The sequence below is a fragment of the Perognathus longimembris genome, chromosome 6 (assembly GCF_023159225.1).
Source record: "Perognathus longimembris pacificus isolate PPM17 chromosome 6, ASM2315922v1, whole genome shotgun sequence".
NCBI classification, from domain to species: Eukaryota; Metazoa; Chordata; class Mammalia; order Rodentia; family Heteromyidae; genus Perognathus; species Perognathus longimembris.
Genome location: NC_063166.1, coordinates 15,730,350 through 15,747,565, shown reverse-complemented (window position 1 = coordinate 15,747,565; position 17,216 = coordinate 15,730,350). Strand labels below are relative to the sequence as shown.

Here is a 17,216-nt window from a genome sequence, read left to right as displayed (position 1 = left end):
CAGGGCCTGGACATTGTCCCCAAGCTGTTTTGCTCCATGCTAGTTCTCTATCATTTGAGGCACAGCTTCACTTATGACTTTTTTGGTGGTTAATTGGAGATAAGATTCTCAGGGACTTTCCTGCCCAGACTGGCTTTGAACCACTCTATTAGCCACGTAAGTAGTTAGGATTACAGGAATTGCAACCAACACATGGCTTTTCTTTTAATTTTCCTCAATCAAATAACCCTATGATTACATAGGTGAATTTATATAATAATTCTTATAATACAAACACATTGTTGCTGCCAACAATATTAGAAGCATTATGCTTAGATTTTTGATATGTCCAATTACCTGTATGGCTTCAAGATATACAGGTTATTAGGAATTTTTATATTTTCTTATAATTTAACATAAAGTAGTGTTAGACATAAACTTGAAATTATTCTAGTAAGCTTAATTTATTCTTAAGCCCAGGAGAATTTGCTTTGGTTGTCCTGTTTTGTTACTTCAGTGCTAATGATCATACATTACAATAGTCCTAAATGGTTTCATATGTACTGTGCTTTCCACATTAAAGAAAAATATGAAAATAGGGTTTTGTATTAAATGTATTGTGATGTTTTCAAAACATTACATGTGTTTGATTTGATCCAGGCAATGCCTGCTCTTTGGCCGTAATTGTTACAAGCCCCATCTACAATAACTCACTCTGTTGAAACTTGATTTCAATCTCTCTTGTGGAGCAAGCACAGTGGCTCATGCCTGTAATCCCAGCCACTTGAGAGGTGGAGCTTGGGAGGTTTTAGGTTAGCATGGGCAAAAAGTTAGGAAGTGTCCACCTCAAAAAGCCAGGTATGGTGTTCATGCTTGTAATTGGAGCTATACAGGAGGCATAATAGGAAAATTGTGTTTTAAGCAAAGAAGTGTGTGATCTTTTCAGATATGGATCTGAAAAGTAACAAAAAAGCACAATGAACAAGAGGTTGTAGACTGCTTCCTTAGCAAACAGTATTGGAAAAACCCAACTTTCATAAAACATGTTTAAGCATATTACTGACTTTACCATTTTTATAAGGGATTGAGAAGGCCCAACTTAGACTCTAAAGGTGACAACACAGTCTTTCTTATTTCTCATTCATTCACTAGACTTTCACTCGTGATGTGTTAACTTTTTAGAAAGTCTATATGACTAATTAGACTTTTGACATAGCCCTATGGGTTTATATAGCTGCTGTATAATTTGAGAAATGTAGGATTGTTTTTGTGCTGTGGAATTTCATAAAATAAATGAATCTCTCTGTGTATTTGATTTTGGTACCCTGGGTATTGTATATATGTTTGTATGAATCAGGAAAGGGAAGGGGAACATCAAAACGGTGAGACAAAGGGTAGAAGGTGAACCAATGGAACAGCAATACTTACAAGACAATATGTTGTAAACCAACGGCACAACTTTGGGGGGTGTGTTGGGGAGGAGGGAAGGTGGGAGAAAAACGAGGGGAGGAGGTCACAAGTTTGAGAAGAAATGTACTCACTACCTTACAAACGTAACTGTAACCCTTCTGTACATCACCTTGACAATGAAAAATTTAAAAAGTGAATCTCTTGCTTTTCATTTTCCTGGATTCGATACTTAGCTTTAATGTAGAAATGTAATTTTTGTATTAAACCAGCATTTCTGAAATCTGATGTTTTTCTCTGAAAGATCACATTTTTGATAAGTTTACCCATCATATCCAAATACCTTACACAAATCTAAATGTAATATACTTTCTTCTCCATCACTTTATAGTTGTTGAAATGTAAAGAAACAGATAAGGGATAATTACTTATTGCCCAAGCAGAAAAACAATATAGTAATGATTCACTTCAAGTATGCTGAATATCATATAGGACATTGCTGATATTTTTACCTTCTCTTACATTGTCTTCAAAAACCATACACAAACTGATAAAAATAGTCTATAGAGAAAATTTAAATTTTGTGATCTGGATGCATGAATAGTATTGCTACCATTATTTTTGGAAAGTACATGCTTAACAATTGTAAGATTTATAACACATAATATTTGCACTACATTTATAACTTATTACTACCACCAAGTAACTGAAGTTAGTTCATTCACTTCCTTCAGTAATCCAAGTGTGACAAAAATATAATAGTTCATGAAATTATAGATTAAAAAAATTCTATAACACATAACAGGACACAGAAAGCCACAAATCAATATACTTTCCAAATCCCTTGATTCTGTCATTAATAGGTGTTTTTTTTTCTTTGAGTTTCAGATGTTATAAAATTCTTAGCTTTAGGATTGAGGAGACTAGAATTTGCTCATCTTACCCACATATTCTAAGAGTTTTACTTAATACTCAATGTATGTTAGAATGGACATATGAGTTAAAAGTAATCAGGTAAAAACTTAATAGGGCTAAGATACTACAGAACAATTTTAACTTTCAACTTAAACAACATTCCATCTTTTTACAATCAGTGTTCTACTTAGTACAGTCAAAGATTCTTCTTTTCTTTTGGTGGGTCATTAGGTTGGATTCAGGGACTGGGCACTATCTCTGTGCTTTTTTGCTCAAGACTGTCACTCTACCACTTTGAGCCACAGCTCTATTTTTGGGTTTCTGGTGGTTAATTAAAGATTAGAGTCTCACGGATTTTCCTGTCTGGGCTGGCTTTGAACCATGGTCCTCAGATCTCTGCCTCCTGAGCAGCTAGGATTTCAGGGGTGAGCCACTGGCACCTGGCAGGATCTTTAATCTATCTTTTAATCTATCTCTTCTTAAGAGAACTTCATTTCTTAGAAGCAACAGCATCAAATATGAAGAATCACAAGTTTCTGAATGTATGAAGTATTTAATTTAGATTACACAGTATACTCAAGTTGATCACATAGACTTGGGGCAACTCAGACTGAGTGGTGTAATATTGTTCAGGTGATGGTTTTGGAAACCAGCTGGTGGTTGTTTGACATTATATTGCCATGGTGAATAGCTTGAAAGAATAAGTAAAATGTTAATTTTAAAACTATTTAACACAGTATAAGAAATGTACCAAAGGCCTAACATATGAAACTGTAACCACTCTGTACATCACTTTGACAATAAATAAGAAACACACACATACACACACACAAACCAAAACTATTTAACACAGTAATTTCTTCAGTAGTAGGAACCAGAATAGAACTATTTAATATCTACCTCTCCAATTCAATGTATTAGCTGAGAATTATCCTTGCTTAACATGATTATAAGGAATATGAGAAATATATGTTTAGTAAGAAGACCATGATACTTGTGAAGTTTAGGACACAAGAATGAATCATAAAAGAATTCCACAAAACCTACTCCAGCTGTTGAATAATCTTATTTGATGTTACCACTAGTGCCTTTCTGACAATGTTTCTTAACAGCTTGCCTAATGCTATTTAAAAAAAATTTAATTTTGTTGTCAAGGTGATGTAGAGAGGGGTTATAGTTACAAACACAAGGGAGTGAGTACATTTCTTGTCATACTTGTTACCCCCTTCTCATTTCCTTCTCCTCCATCTCCTAATGCCTCTCCCCCGGAGTTGTACAGTTAATTTCCAACATAGTGTCTTGTGAATATTGCTGTTGGATTGGTTTGTCCTTTATCCCTTGTCTCACGATTTTGAAGTTCCCCTTCCCTTCACTAATTCAGATAAATGTGTGTACAATACTCAGGGTACCAAAATCAAATACAGTGACAACAGGGGCTAAACCATAGGAAAGAAAAACAAAAGAAAAAAATTTACATAGTACATAGCAATACCTGCAAAACTGTTTGGTGTAAGTGAACTGAACACCTTAGGGGGGGAAAGGGTAAGGGGGAGGGGGGAGAGGGGTATGAGGGCACAAGGTAACAAACAGTACAAGAAATGTATCCAATGCCTAACATATGAAACTGTAACCTCTCTGTACATCAGTTTTATAATAAAAACTTAAAACAATAAAATAAAATATAATTAATCTGCCAAGCACCAGTGGTCCACAACTGTAATCTTAGCTACTCAGGAGGCTGAGATCTGAGGAATGTGGTTCAAATCAGCCAGTGCAGAAAAGTTCCCTTGAGAATCTTAACTCCATTTAACCACTCAAAAACGGGAAGGAGAACTATGGCTCAAAGTGGTGGAGCACTAGCTTTGAAGAAAAAGATCTGAGGAATAGCTCTCAGGACCTGAGGTCAAGCCCCATGACTGACAAAAAAAGAATTCAATTCACCTTTTTTTAAACTTTGTATAATATGATAATAAAAAACAAATGAAATAATCATATGGCTGCCATAGATCTCCATTGGTCAGCTAACACCCTCCCTGCTCAAGTAACTGACCAAAGGACTTTCAGGACTCTCAGGACAACGAAATGGTTTTCCAGTAGTCTCTACAGAAATCTGAAACCTAGCAAGAGTTTGGACATAGAATCTTGTTGTCAGAAGTCTTCCCAGAGTAGCACTTGAATCTCTTTTTCCACAATAAACTTAGCAAAAAAAAAAAAAAAAAAAGAAAAACAAAAGAAAAATTTTACATAGTACATTAAAAACAACAGCAAAGAAAAACCTCTTGTTTCCATATCTTTTTTTTCCAGTTTCAACAAAGGATTTTATTTGCTGATCCCCCAAGAGCAAAATTCAGAAAATAGGGGCTGGGAATATGGCCTAGTGGCAAGAGTGCTTGCCTCCTACACATGAAGCTCTCAGTTCGATTCCCCAGCACCACATATATGGAAATCGGCCAGAAGGGGCGCTGTGGCTCAGGTGGCAGAGTGCCAGCCTTGAGCAGGAAGAAGCCAGGGATGGTTCTCAGGCCCTGAGTGAGTCCAAGGCCCAGGACTGGCAAAAAAAAAAAAAAAATTCAGAAAATAGCAGCTCCCTGTGAGAACAGTCCTGTGACAAACATTCATAACCACCTCCCCTCTCTTCATAAGCTGTGCCAGTCACATGCATCTTTTACTGGAGAGGTGATCAGGGAATACTCAATGGAGAACATTGGTACTTGTCCTGCTCACATCTTCATGTACACCATTCCCTGCCAGGAAGCCTTTTCTGCACACTCTTCATTTAGAAATTTATGACAATTTCTTTATAGCACATTAATTAAAGACTCTTCCCTGTCACTCTTCTAGTTTCAGCTATTACTAGAGAAGTACAGAATTAAAGTTTTCCCCCCAATCATGATTAGAAAAATACTGAGTATTAAAGAATAAGAGTTTCTCTAAGTTCTTAAGTTATTTACTCAAGACTTACAGAGGAATTGGAACCTCTAATTCTACTGTTATCCAAAATAAGCAATGGAGGAGAAGATTTATTGCATCAGGACCACTACAAAAATTGGTAATCACCCCAGGACTGAGTGAAACAAGCTTCCTCACCCAACACTTGCTGATTTATAAACCCTGTCGATACAAGATTTGAGTCTCGGATACACAGTATAGTTCAGCGAGCCAGCCAGCAGAGTGCTGAGATGGAGGAACAAATAAAATGCTGGTGAAGGCACAGAGTAAAGAATCCCAAGAAAAGTTTTAGGTCCACTTCCATTTAATAAGCCAGTAGTACAGCAGCATGACGACGCTGGCTGTGATGGCACTGATGTTTCCATGCAACTGCTGGGCAGACTTAGGGCTGGGGAGTGTAGCAGAGGTATTTCTTGCCAGATGGGAGCTCTTTGGTGAAGACACCTAGGGAACAGCGTTTTGGCTTCTTCTTCAGGGATGGTTGGAAGGACCATCACACTATCCCCATCCTTCCAATCAACAGGAGTAGCAACCCCTTTCTCTGCTGTCAGCTGCAGAGATATAACTACTCTTAGGCTCTCATCGAAGTTTCTGTAAGTGGTAGCGGGGTACAGGATAGATAGCTTCAGTTTCTTATCAGGGCCAAAAATGAACAACACTCGCCGTCACAGGCATGCCCTTTTCATCCTTCTCTGCAGGGTCCAGCATGCCTAACTTGATGGCAAGGTCCAGGTTCTAATCATCAATAATGGGAAAAGGTAACTTTTCTGTGGGCTCATCACCGTTGTAAGCATTGATATCCTTGCTCCAGGCAAGATGGTCCTCCACACTGTCTATAGAAAGGGCGATCATTTTAACATTCCTCTTGGCAAAAATTGGTGCCAGCTTTGCAGCTCTGCCAAGCTCGGTGGTGCACACCGGGGAAAAGTCTCGTGGATGAGAGAACAGAATGTCCCATGAGTCTCCTAGATAGTCGTGGAAACGGATGCGGCCAATGGTGGTAATGGCCTCGAAGTTGGGGGCCATGTCCCCGAGCAGGAACCCTCTGGGCATGGCGGCAGCGGTGACGCGGGGGAACGGGGAGGTGCAGCCACAGCAGCAAGCAGCCCGCTGGCTCTGACACCCGCGCGGCAGAATCTCTTGTTACCATATCATAGATTTCATTTCATTTATCATCTTATATGCTCATATGTACAAAGCTATTTAGCTATTGTGATGTGTCATTTTTAAATGCATTTTAAAAACTGTTATTATAAAAGTGATGTACAGAGGGGTTACATAAGTCAGATAAAGAGTACATTTCTTCAGGAAAAATGTCACCCTTTCCCTCATGCTCTCCCAGTTTTTCCTTCCCATTCCCACCCACAAGTTGTTCAGTTCATTTTCTTTTCTTTTTTTTTTTTCTTCAAATTTTTATTATCAAACTGATGTACAGAGAGGTTACAGTTTCATACATTAGGCATTGGATACATTACTTGTATACTGTTTGTTACCTCATCCCTCATACCCCCCTCTCTCCTCCCCCTTTCCCTTTCCCCCCATGAGGTGGTTCAGTTCACTTAGGCCAAACATTTTTGCAAATATTGCTTTTGTAGTTGTTTTTCTTTTTTTACCCTGTGTCTCCCAATTTTGGGACTTCCTTTCAATTTCCTAGTTCTAATACCAGTATACATGGTTTCCAATATACTCAGATAAGATTACAGAGATAGTGTAGGTAAAACCACAGGAAGGTGATACAAGAACATTATCAATAATAGAAGCTACAGATACACATGGGACGTTGAAAGCAGTTACAACTGTGATATAACAATCGTTTCCATAACATGGAGTTCATTTCACTTAGCATCATCTTATGTGTTCATAAGGGTATAGCTATTGGGCTCTTGTGATCCTCTGCTGTGACTTGCCTAAACCTGTACTAATTATTCCCAATAAGGGAGATCATAAAGTCCATGTTTCTTTGGGTCTGGCTCACTTCACTTAGTATAATTTTTTCCAAGTCCTTCCATTTCCTTACAAATGGGGCAATGTCATTCTTTCTGATAGAGGCATAATATTCCACTGTGCATATGTACCACATTTTCCTGATCCATTCGTCTACTGAGGGGCATATGGGTTGGTTCCAGATTCTCGCTATGACAAATTGTGCTGCGATGAACATTGTTGGGCTGGTGGCTTTACTATGATGTTGTTTGTGTTCTTTTGGATAGATACCCAAAAGTGGGGCTGCTGGGTCATAGGGGAGTTCTATATTTAGCCTTCTGAGGAATCTCCATACTTCTTGCCAGAGTGGCTGAACCAGTTTACATTCCCACCAACAATGAAGTAGGGTTCCCTTTTGGCCACATCCCCTCCAACAATTGTTATTGTCAGTTTTCTTGATATATGACATTCTTACTGGGGTGAGATGGAATCTCAATGTTGTTTTGATTTGCATTTCTTTTATGGCCAGTGATGTAGAGCACTTTTTCATATGTCTCTTAGCCATTCTCATTTCCTCATCAGAGAAGTCTCTTTGTAAGTCTTTAGCCCACTTGATGAGGGGGCTATTGGTTGTTTGTGGTTGTTTTGTTTTGGAGGAAGGTAATTTTTTTAGTTCTGCATATATTTTAGATATGAGGCCTTTGTCCGTTGAATGGCCAGTAAAGATCTTCTCTTAGTCTGTGGGCTTTTTGTTTATCTTGCAAGCTATGTCCTTTGCGGTGCAGAAGCTCTGCAGTTTGATGCAGTCCCATTTGTCCAACCTTTCTTTGATTTGTATCCTTTCTGGGTCTTTGTTAAGGAAGTTCCGTCCTGTGCCAAGGAGCCCAAGTGTTTCTCCTACTCCTTCCTTTAGTGTTTTCAGGGTGTCTGGTTGATTTCTCGGTCTTTGATCCATTTGGATTTGATTTTGGTGCAGGGTGATATATAAGGATCTAGTTTTAGTTTGTTGCATGTGTTGAACCAGCTTTGCCAGCACCATTTGTTAAAGAGTCTATCTTTCTTCCAAGCTATTGTTTCAGCTCCTCTATCAAAGATTAAGTAGGCATAGTTCTGTGGGTTCATTTCTGGGTCTTCAATTCTGTTCCATTGGTCTTCAGGTCTTGTACGGTTCATTTTCAACATAGTGTCTAGTGAGTACCATTGTTGCATTTGTTCACCCTTTGTCCCACCAGTTCTGTTCCACCTCTTACCAACCGAAAGAAAGATAAATGAACAAACAATACAAAATGAAAAAACCCACAAAAACAGCAACAAAGAAAAGAATCTCCTGCTTGCATTTCTGGGAGTTCATTTTGATAAATATTATTTCATATGACCAGATGTGTATTGCACCTTCTCTCTTAAGAATATCCTCATTTGGCCTCACTTTGTAGGAATGACTACAGACCTGTATAATTTACTATGTCCCAGTTTATGGAGATGGGGTATGTGACCAGAAGATCAAGGAATAGAGGAAGTCTAGCCAAGGCAGGTCAGCAAAACTTAATAGAATGAACTCCTGAGGATGACTTTGATTAATGAATACCATCTTTGCTATTTTGCTTTTCCTACAATATAGATGTTGAAAGAATGAGTTATGAGGGACAATAATGTACTATAATGTACTGATTGTGCACAGACAGAAGCTAGATTGTAATGACTCCTTGGGAAATAGTATCAATGGTCTTGTACCAAGTTATCTAATTTCTTTTTGCAACACTATCAATTAAAATCAGCTACCTTCAACAAATAGCATCACCATTCTGCAACTGAATTTTTTCCTCTATATAGTAAATGTATGGACATGAATTCAGACTGGGATTGAATGAAAAGGACAAATTATTGGACTTTGAAAACTGGCAAAGTATACTTTTCAAACTTTGACTATATAAAAATTAGGAGAGTAGGCTGTTGAAAATATTACTTCCTATCTTCAGGCATTTTACAGAATAGGTGTGGCTTCAATTTGCTTTGTAGCTACGAAACAAAACAAAACACCTCAAGAAAATGGTGTCCAACCTCAGTCACTCAGTGTCATAATTTTAGCCAGAGGGAGTCAAATATTCTTTGCTATTAAACAATCGACATAAGCTACTTGGAATGGAAGAAGGATTCAAAAAACATCCAACCAGCATTTGCTCCATTATGAATAGAGGCAGTTAGCTATGATTAGACGATTTCCCATGCTCAGGGATTTGACTTCCATGTAATTTTTTCTTGCATAATTACTTAGTTTGAGCATTGGGTATTTGATTTTATATGTTGAGTATGAATAAATCCACCCAACTTATAGGAAATTTCTTTGATTCAGTGGGATCATCACCTTGGTATTTTTTTTGGGTCAGTCCTGGGGCTTGGGACTCAGGGCCTGAGCACTGTCCCTGGCTTTTTTTTTGCTCAAGGCTAGCACTCTACCACTTAAGCCACAGTGCCACTTCTGGAGATATATATATATATATATATATATATATATATATATATATATATATATATATATATATATATATATGATGCTGGGGAATGGAACCCAGGGCTTCATGTATACGAAGCAAACACTCTACCACTAGGCCATATTCCCAACCCAATCACCCTGTTTTTTAATAGCAGTTGAGCAGTGTTATGACCACTGAGTATGTACAATTAAGCCTGCAATTGTGAATGCTAGGTCACTGGATAATCGAGTAACTGCAGAAACCAGTGTCTTAATTCAGAGAGATTCAGAGCCACAAGCTGTTTTACATTTTGAGGACATACATCTTCCTTTGTTTTTCAGCAAAAAAAGAGGCACATGTGAAACAACAAAATCCAGTACTTGAGTACGGCAGCATTGTGAAATATTAAATGATGAATGAAAGATTTTGTTTACATTGTGCAAATCCTCCAATGGGGAAGTGTTTCCTGAAAGCCACATGTGTGTGATATTCAGATGCAAAGTAAAGATAGAATTTAGTGACAAAACTCCAAGTTACTCTACAAACCAGTTACAATATTGTGGTTACTAAGTATACTTTGATATTTTTCACTGAATGTTCAAGACCATGGTGTGACATGCTATGCTAAGAGACCAGTGCAACAGTGAGTCTTTGATTGTACAGTATCCTAGACAGAAGTGTTCAATAACAATAATGATCCCAACGAATGCTATTAATCTGTTTGTCAAATATTTTAATAAGGGTTTTGTATGCATTCAATCAATTTATAACTAGGACCTACTCAAAACTTATGATAAATGAACTTTTTTATTTTTTGGCCAGTCCTGGGCCTTGGACTCAGCGCCTGAGCACTGTCCCTGGCTTCTTTTTGCTCAAGGCTAGCACTCTATCATTTGAGCAACAGCCCTGCTTCCAGCTTTTTCTGAGTGTGTGCTGATCAGGAATCAAACCCAGGGCTTCATGTATACAATGCAAGCTTCATTTATACTAGGCCATATTCCCAGCCCCTAAATGGACTTTTATTATATAGAAATATAAACATATAACATTATGTACCCACTAAGAACAATAGTGAATTATGACACCATAGAATAATTCTGTAAATGCTTCCCTAGCTGGCCCTTTCTATGGCACCAAATTGGAGTTTCTGGCAATATTGGGATTTTTTGGGTCCAATTCTTATTCTGCATTACTTGGTTGTTGCTTACATTTCTCTATAACCAAGAGGTATGTGCATGTTCGTTTAAAGACTAAAGCAAGAACTAATCAGTGGGAGGGTTTCACGTCCTCCTGTGAAATCACATGGTGTGGAAGGAGGAGCCCTGAGGAGACTTTCTACCTTACCACACTTTGGTGCAAGCAGAGTTGGGAGTGTCGGGGCAGGAAAAGCATTGGAGAGGAAAGCATGCAGCCATGGAAGGCAAACACTTAAACAAGATCTGTTTCCACACTGAGGGCTCAGTCATGGTGGAGACATAGGACATCAAGGTAACTGTGTGAACTGTAGTAGTGTCATTCTCTGATGGTACTTAGAAAATTGTGTGCCTGGGCTGGGAAAGAAATCCACAGAAAGCTAAGAAGATGTTCATACCCTGTGTGTGCTGATTCCGTTGATTTCCTCTCAGAAGCCTGAGGAAAAAGTATTGTACATGTTTGAAGAGAAATCTTTTCTCATCTATGTTATAGAGGAAAGATTAAATTTATTCTTATTATAAGTGGGAAACATGAAACTATTCCTTGATCTTTATATATTTTAATATATATATAAATTGATATATTTGGTACATTAAAGTTTATATATAATATACAAATACATGTTCATATGTGAAACTATCCCAAACTCCTATTCCTATTTTTGCCTTTATATATATAAAATATAAGTTGTACATTTTATTTACACATTATATATATATAACTTAGTACTCAGATCTATTTTTTCTGTATATATTTCTTTTTCTGTTGTCAAAGTGAAGTACAGAGGGGTTACAGTTTCCTATGTAAGGCAGTGAGTATATTTCTTACATTTCATGTCCAACTTGTTACCCTCTCCGTTTCCCCCGCCTTCCCCTCCTCATTTCCCTCCCCACCATGAGTTGTACAGTTGGTTTACACCATATAGTTTTGTAAGTATTGCTGTTGCACTGGTTTGTCTTTTTTTTAATCCATTGTCTCTGGAATTTGGTATTTCCTTTCCCTTCCCTAATTGCAATACACGTATATACAATATCAAGGGTATTCAAATCAGTTACAGTGATATCAGGGGTAAAACCATGGGAAAGGAATACAAAAAAATGGCACGGTTTCACATGGCATGTTGAAAATAACTACAATGATATACCACTTGTTTCCATAACGTGTAAGCAAAATGAACTTCAAGTCACTCAGATCTTTTAAAGTATGTATAATTCTCATAATGTGAAATATTAAACTATGGGAGGATTTTTATATAGGACTTTTATGATTTTTATAATAAGGTTTTTAATAATTATTTTTAACACTTCCTGAAGTAATCTTGCTGAGCTATAATGGAAATCATTATGAAATTCAGTGCATGCAATTGATTTTTATTTTCAGAGTTCTCCTTTTTTGTTTTTAGGTCCTTTTCACTAGTGCCTGTTTTATTCAGAAGTTGGGTGTGCTTATACAAAGCAATGTACTTGTTAAAGTAAATTTTATTTATTGTATTAATCAAATCAATATTTATTTTTATTAGTAGTAGTTAATTTCCATACTATGATATGAGAAAACTAGAGTAGTATGTGACAGGTTGGATCATATTTTAGAGAATTATTATTTTTTCATTCCAGCTGGATCCAGAGGAGAACTCAAGCTTAAATCATTGTTTCTAAAAAGATATATTTCAGACATTCATGAAACAACTTTTATTTTTTTATTTTTGTTTCAAATTTTTATTATCAAACTGATGTACAGAGAGATTACAGTTTCATACGTTAGGCATTGGATACATTTCTTGTACTGTTTGTTACCTTGTCCCTCATACCCCCGTCCTCCCTCTCCCTTACCCTGTCCCCCCTGAGGTGTTCAGTTCACTTCCACCAAACAGTTTTGCAAGTATTTCCATTGAAGTTGTTTGTCTTTTTTTACCCTGTGTCTCTCAATTTTAGTATTCCCTTTCAATTTCCTAGTTCCCTTACCAGTATACACGGTTTCCAATATACTCAGATAAGATTACAGATATAGTTTAGGTACAACCACAGGAAGGTGATACAAGAACATCATCAATAATAGAAGCTACAGATACACATGGGACGTTGAAAGCAGTTACAACTGTGATATAACAATTGTCTCCATAACATGGAGTTCATTTCACTTAGCATCATCTTAGGTGTTCATAAGGGTATAGCTATTGGCCTTGTGATGATCTGCTATGAGTTGCCTAAACCTGTGCTAATTATTCCCAATAAGGGAGACCATAGAGTCCATGTTTCTTTGGGTCTGGCTCACTTCACTTAGCATAACATTTTCCAAGTCCTTCCATTTCCTTACAAATGGGACAATGTCATTCTTTCTGATAGAGGCATAAAATTCCATTTTGTATATGTACCACATTTTCCTGACCCATTCGTCCACTGAGGGGCATCTGGGTTGGTTCCAGATTCTCACTATGACAAATTGTGCTGCAATGAACATTGTTGTGCTGGTGGCATTACTGTGATTTTGTTTGTGGTCTTTTGGATAAATACCCAAAAGTGGGGCTGCTGGGTCATAGGGGAGTTCTATATTTAGCCTTCTGAGGAATCTCCATACTGCTTGCCAGAGTGGCTGAACCAGTTTACATTCCCACCAACAATGAAGTAGGGTTCCCTTTTGGCCACATCCCCTCCAACAATTGTTATTGTTAGTTTTCTTGATATATGACATTCTTACTGGGGTGAGATGGAATCTCAATGTTGTTTTGATTTGCATTTCTTTTATGGCCAGTGATGTAGAGCACTTTTTCATATGTCTCTTAGCCATTCTCATTTCCTCATCAGAGAAGTCTCTTTGTAAGTCTTTAGCCCACTTGATGAGGGGGCTATTGGTTCTTTGCGGTTTTGTTTTAGAAGAGGGTAATTTTTTTAGTTCTGCATATATTTTAGATATGAGGCCTTTGTCCATTGAATGGCCGGTAAAGATCTTCTCCCAGTCTGTGGGCTTTCTGTTTATCTTGGGAGCTATGTCCTTTGCCCTGCAGAAACTCTGCAGTTTGATGCAGTCCCATTTGTCCAACCTTTCTTTGATTTGTATCCTTTCTGGGTCTTTGTTAAGGAAGTTCTGTCCTATGCCAAGGAGCCCAAGTGTTTCTCCTACTCCTTCCTTTAGTGTTTTCAGGGTGTCTGTTTGATTTCTAGGTCGTTGATCCATTTGGAATTGATTTTGGTGCAGGGTGATATATAAGGAACTAGTTTTAGTTTGTTGCATATGTTGAGCCAGTTTTGCCAGTACCATTTGTTAAAGAGGCTATCTTTCTTCCATACTATTGTTTTAGCTCCTTTATGAAAGATTAAGTAGGCGTAGTTCTGTGGGTTTATTTCTGGGTCTTCAATTCTGTTCCATTGGTCTTCAGGCCTGTTCCGGTGCCAATACCAAGCTTTTTTTTTATTACTACAGCTTTATAATACAGCTTGAAGTTGGGTATTGTAATTCCTCCAGCACTGTTCTTTCGTCTTAGGATTGTTTTTGCTATTCTAGGTCTTTTATTGTTCCATATGAATTTCTGGATTGCTTCCACTATTTCATTAAAAAAAATGGTTTTGGGATATTAATGGGTATTGCATTGAATTTGTAGATAGCCTTTGGCAATATTGCCATTTTGATTATATTAATCCTCCCAATCCAGGAGCATGGGAGGTTTTTCCATTTCCTTAGTTCTGACTTAATTTCGATGAAACAACTTTTATACCAACTGGCTTAACCAAAATTTTAATCAGTTAGTATATAAAAGTTTTGAATCATGACCACAATTTCAAATCATTTCTTTATAATCTTCAAGAAAAACACTTAAAATTCATACTTTGCATGTAGCACAACTTGTAGAGAAAGAGACTAAGAGGATAGAGATGGAAATACTAGTTTGCTATTTTTATTTTTAATCAAATACCTTAGTTTTTCATTACTTTTTTGAGTGGACTGATATATTTAAGACCTATACACTTTTAATGCTTACTGAGAGTTTGGTGCTGAAGCCATTACCACAATCTTTGTGATAAGTCTATCAATTCAAATAGCTTCCTTTGGGCCACCTGGTGTGTGTGTGTGTGTGTGTGTGTGTGTGTGTGTGTGTGTGTGTGTGTATGTATGTGTATGTTGGGGGTGGTGATAATGATGATGACATGATCATAAAATCTACTTGGCTATCAAAACTGTGAATACCCTTGGTAGTATTGCATCAAGCCTTCCTGGATGTTATTTTCTTCTGGAGTGGGGGGTTATCTTCATGTATTCAGTGACCAGTCTTTCTGGCAGTAATTTGTGGATTAGTTGTCCCATTGATGTAGGTTTTGGCAGTTCTGAGATGCTCAGACTTGTCTAGAGGGCTTGGATCTGTATAACATTAGTGACTATCATGCCCATTGTGACGAGAAAACAGCAATTTCCAGCCTAACATACAAAAGAGGACTGAATGGCTTAAGATAACTGTTTCTAATATGTTCCTGTTGGAAGGAAACCTAAATCATCCAGTGTTAGATTATGTTAGGAGCATATAACGTAACCCTCTTTCTATGACTATACAACCAATGTGCTATCCTTGTCTTTTCACCACTTTGTTAAAACTTCCCTAGCATTTCTCTGTCACAGGTGAAATTAAGTGAAGAATATGGCTCTCATTAATGGAAGTCACCCTAAGGAGTTCATTCTACTAGGATTTGCTGACAGACCTTGGCTGGAGCTTTGTCTATTCCTTATTCTTCTGATCACATACCCCTTGGCCTTGATGGGAAACATCATCATAATCCTGGTGTCCAGGTTAGACCCCCGGCTCCACAACCCCATGTACTTCTTCCTCACCAACCTCTCCTTTTTGGACATGTGTTACACCACCAGCATTGTCCCTCAGATGCTGTTCAACCTGGGGAGCTCTACAAAAACCATCAGTTACATGGGGTGTGTGGTTCAGCTTTATCTCTTTCACATAATGGGGGGCGCAGAATGTTTCCTCTTGGCTCTCATGTCCTTTGACCGCTACGTGGCCATCTGCAGACCTCTGCACTACACCCTCATCATGAACCAGCGCCTCTGCATCCTCCTAGTGTTCACTGTGTGGCTGGGTGGAATTCTCATAACTATCTCACAAGCCACTCTAACATTACAGCTGCCCCTGTGTGGCACAAATATACTGGATCACTTGTTATGTGAGATTTCAGTCCTGATAAAGACTGCCTGTGGTGAGAAGAGGGCCAATGAGCTCACATTGTTTTTAGTGTGCACCTTTCTTTTGGCTGTTCCACTGTGCTTAATACTTGCCTCATATGCTAGCATTGGACGTGCTATCCTGAAGATTAAATCTTCTGAGGGAAGAAAAAAGGCCTTTGGAACATGCTCCTCCCATCTCATTGTAGTTTTCTTATTTTATGGTCCAGCCATTAGCATGTACCTTCAGCCTCCTTCCTCTATCACAACGGACCAGCTGAAATTCATGGCTCTCTTCTATGGAGTAATGACTCCTACCCTCAACCCCTTCATCTATACCCTAAGGAATAAGGATGTGAAGGGGGCAGTATTTAAGCTGGTGAGGTGCATCTCCCATTCAAAGTGAAAATTTGTATCTTAATTTAATATTTTAACACGCAGGTTTCTATCATTACATTTTTGTTCATCTCTTAAAATATGTCATTTTGGACTAGGAATGTGGCTTAGCGGTAGAGTGCTTTCTTAGCATGAATGAAGCCCTGGGTTGGATTCCTCAGCACCACATCAACAGAAAAAGCCCAAAAGGGCCCTGTGGGTCAAGTGGTAGTGTACTAGCCTTGAGCAAGAAGAAGCCAGGGACAGTGATCAGGGCCTGACTTCATGCTCCAGAAGTGGCAAAAAGCAAAAAAAAATTTGTCGTTTTACTGATGTGTGCTATAATCACGTTAGAAGGGATTATACTTAGCTAGTTTGCATCACTATGGCATCACACTCTGGATACTTTACAAATAAGATTTAAGCCACACATGTGTATGACTAGTTATCCCAGCTACTTAAGAGGCAGAGAACAAGAATGTGGTTAAAGTCCATCTTGACAGAAAACATGAAACTCTCTTTGAAAATTAACTAAAGCAAAAACAGATCACAAGCACAAGGCACAGAGTTCCTATCTCACCAAAAATAATAAAAAATATTTTTATTTGCGTTAGTACATAGTGAACAATTCCATTTATTAAGCAGACAAATATTCATAATATAAAATATTATGCATAACTCTGCTAACATTAAAAAAGAAAATAATTTAATTAGAAGCATCCAATTAATTTAATTACAGTTAATTAGATTATCATAAAAATAGCAGTACAAACATTTACTAGCTGGTTTCCTACCTGTGTCATATGAGAAATCTGTCACTCTCTTCTAGTTGTCCTAAGTCTCTGG

The 17,216-nt window shown here is 37.8% G+C and overlaps 1 protein-coding gene and 1 pseudogene across 1 annotated transcript; one reads left to right on the top strand and one right to left on the bottom strand.

The window, feature by feature from the left end:
• Nucleotides 1–5,538: 5,538 nt before the first annotated feature.
• LOC125352215 lies at nt 5,539–6,303 on the bottom strand (annotated as a pseudogene).
• Nucleotides 6,304–15,462: 9,159 nt separating this feature from the next.
• Nucleotides 15,463–16,401, top strand: LOC125352214 (olfactory receptor 2B11-like). The gene has a single exon (XM_048347342.1). The coding sequence runs from the start codon at nt 15,463–15,465 to the stop codon at nt 16,399–16,401; it is 939 nt and encodes a 312-aa protein (XP_048203299.1).
• The last annotated feature ends 815 nt before the right edge of the window (nt 16,402–17,216 follow it).

Coding starts and splice junctions, on each gene's coding strand:
- LOC125352214 (XM_048347342.1), top strand. CDS start 15,463: ATGGCTCTCATTAATGGAAGTCACCCTAAGGAGTTCATTCTACTAGGA.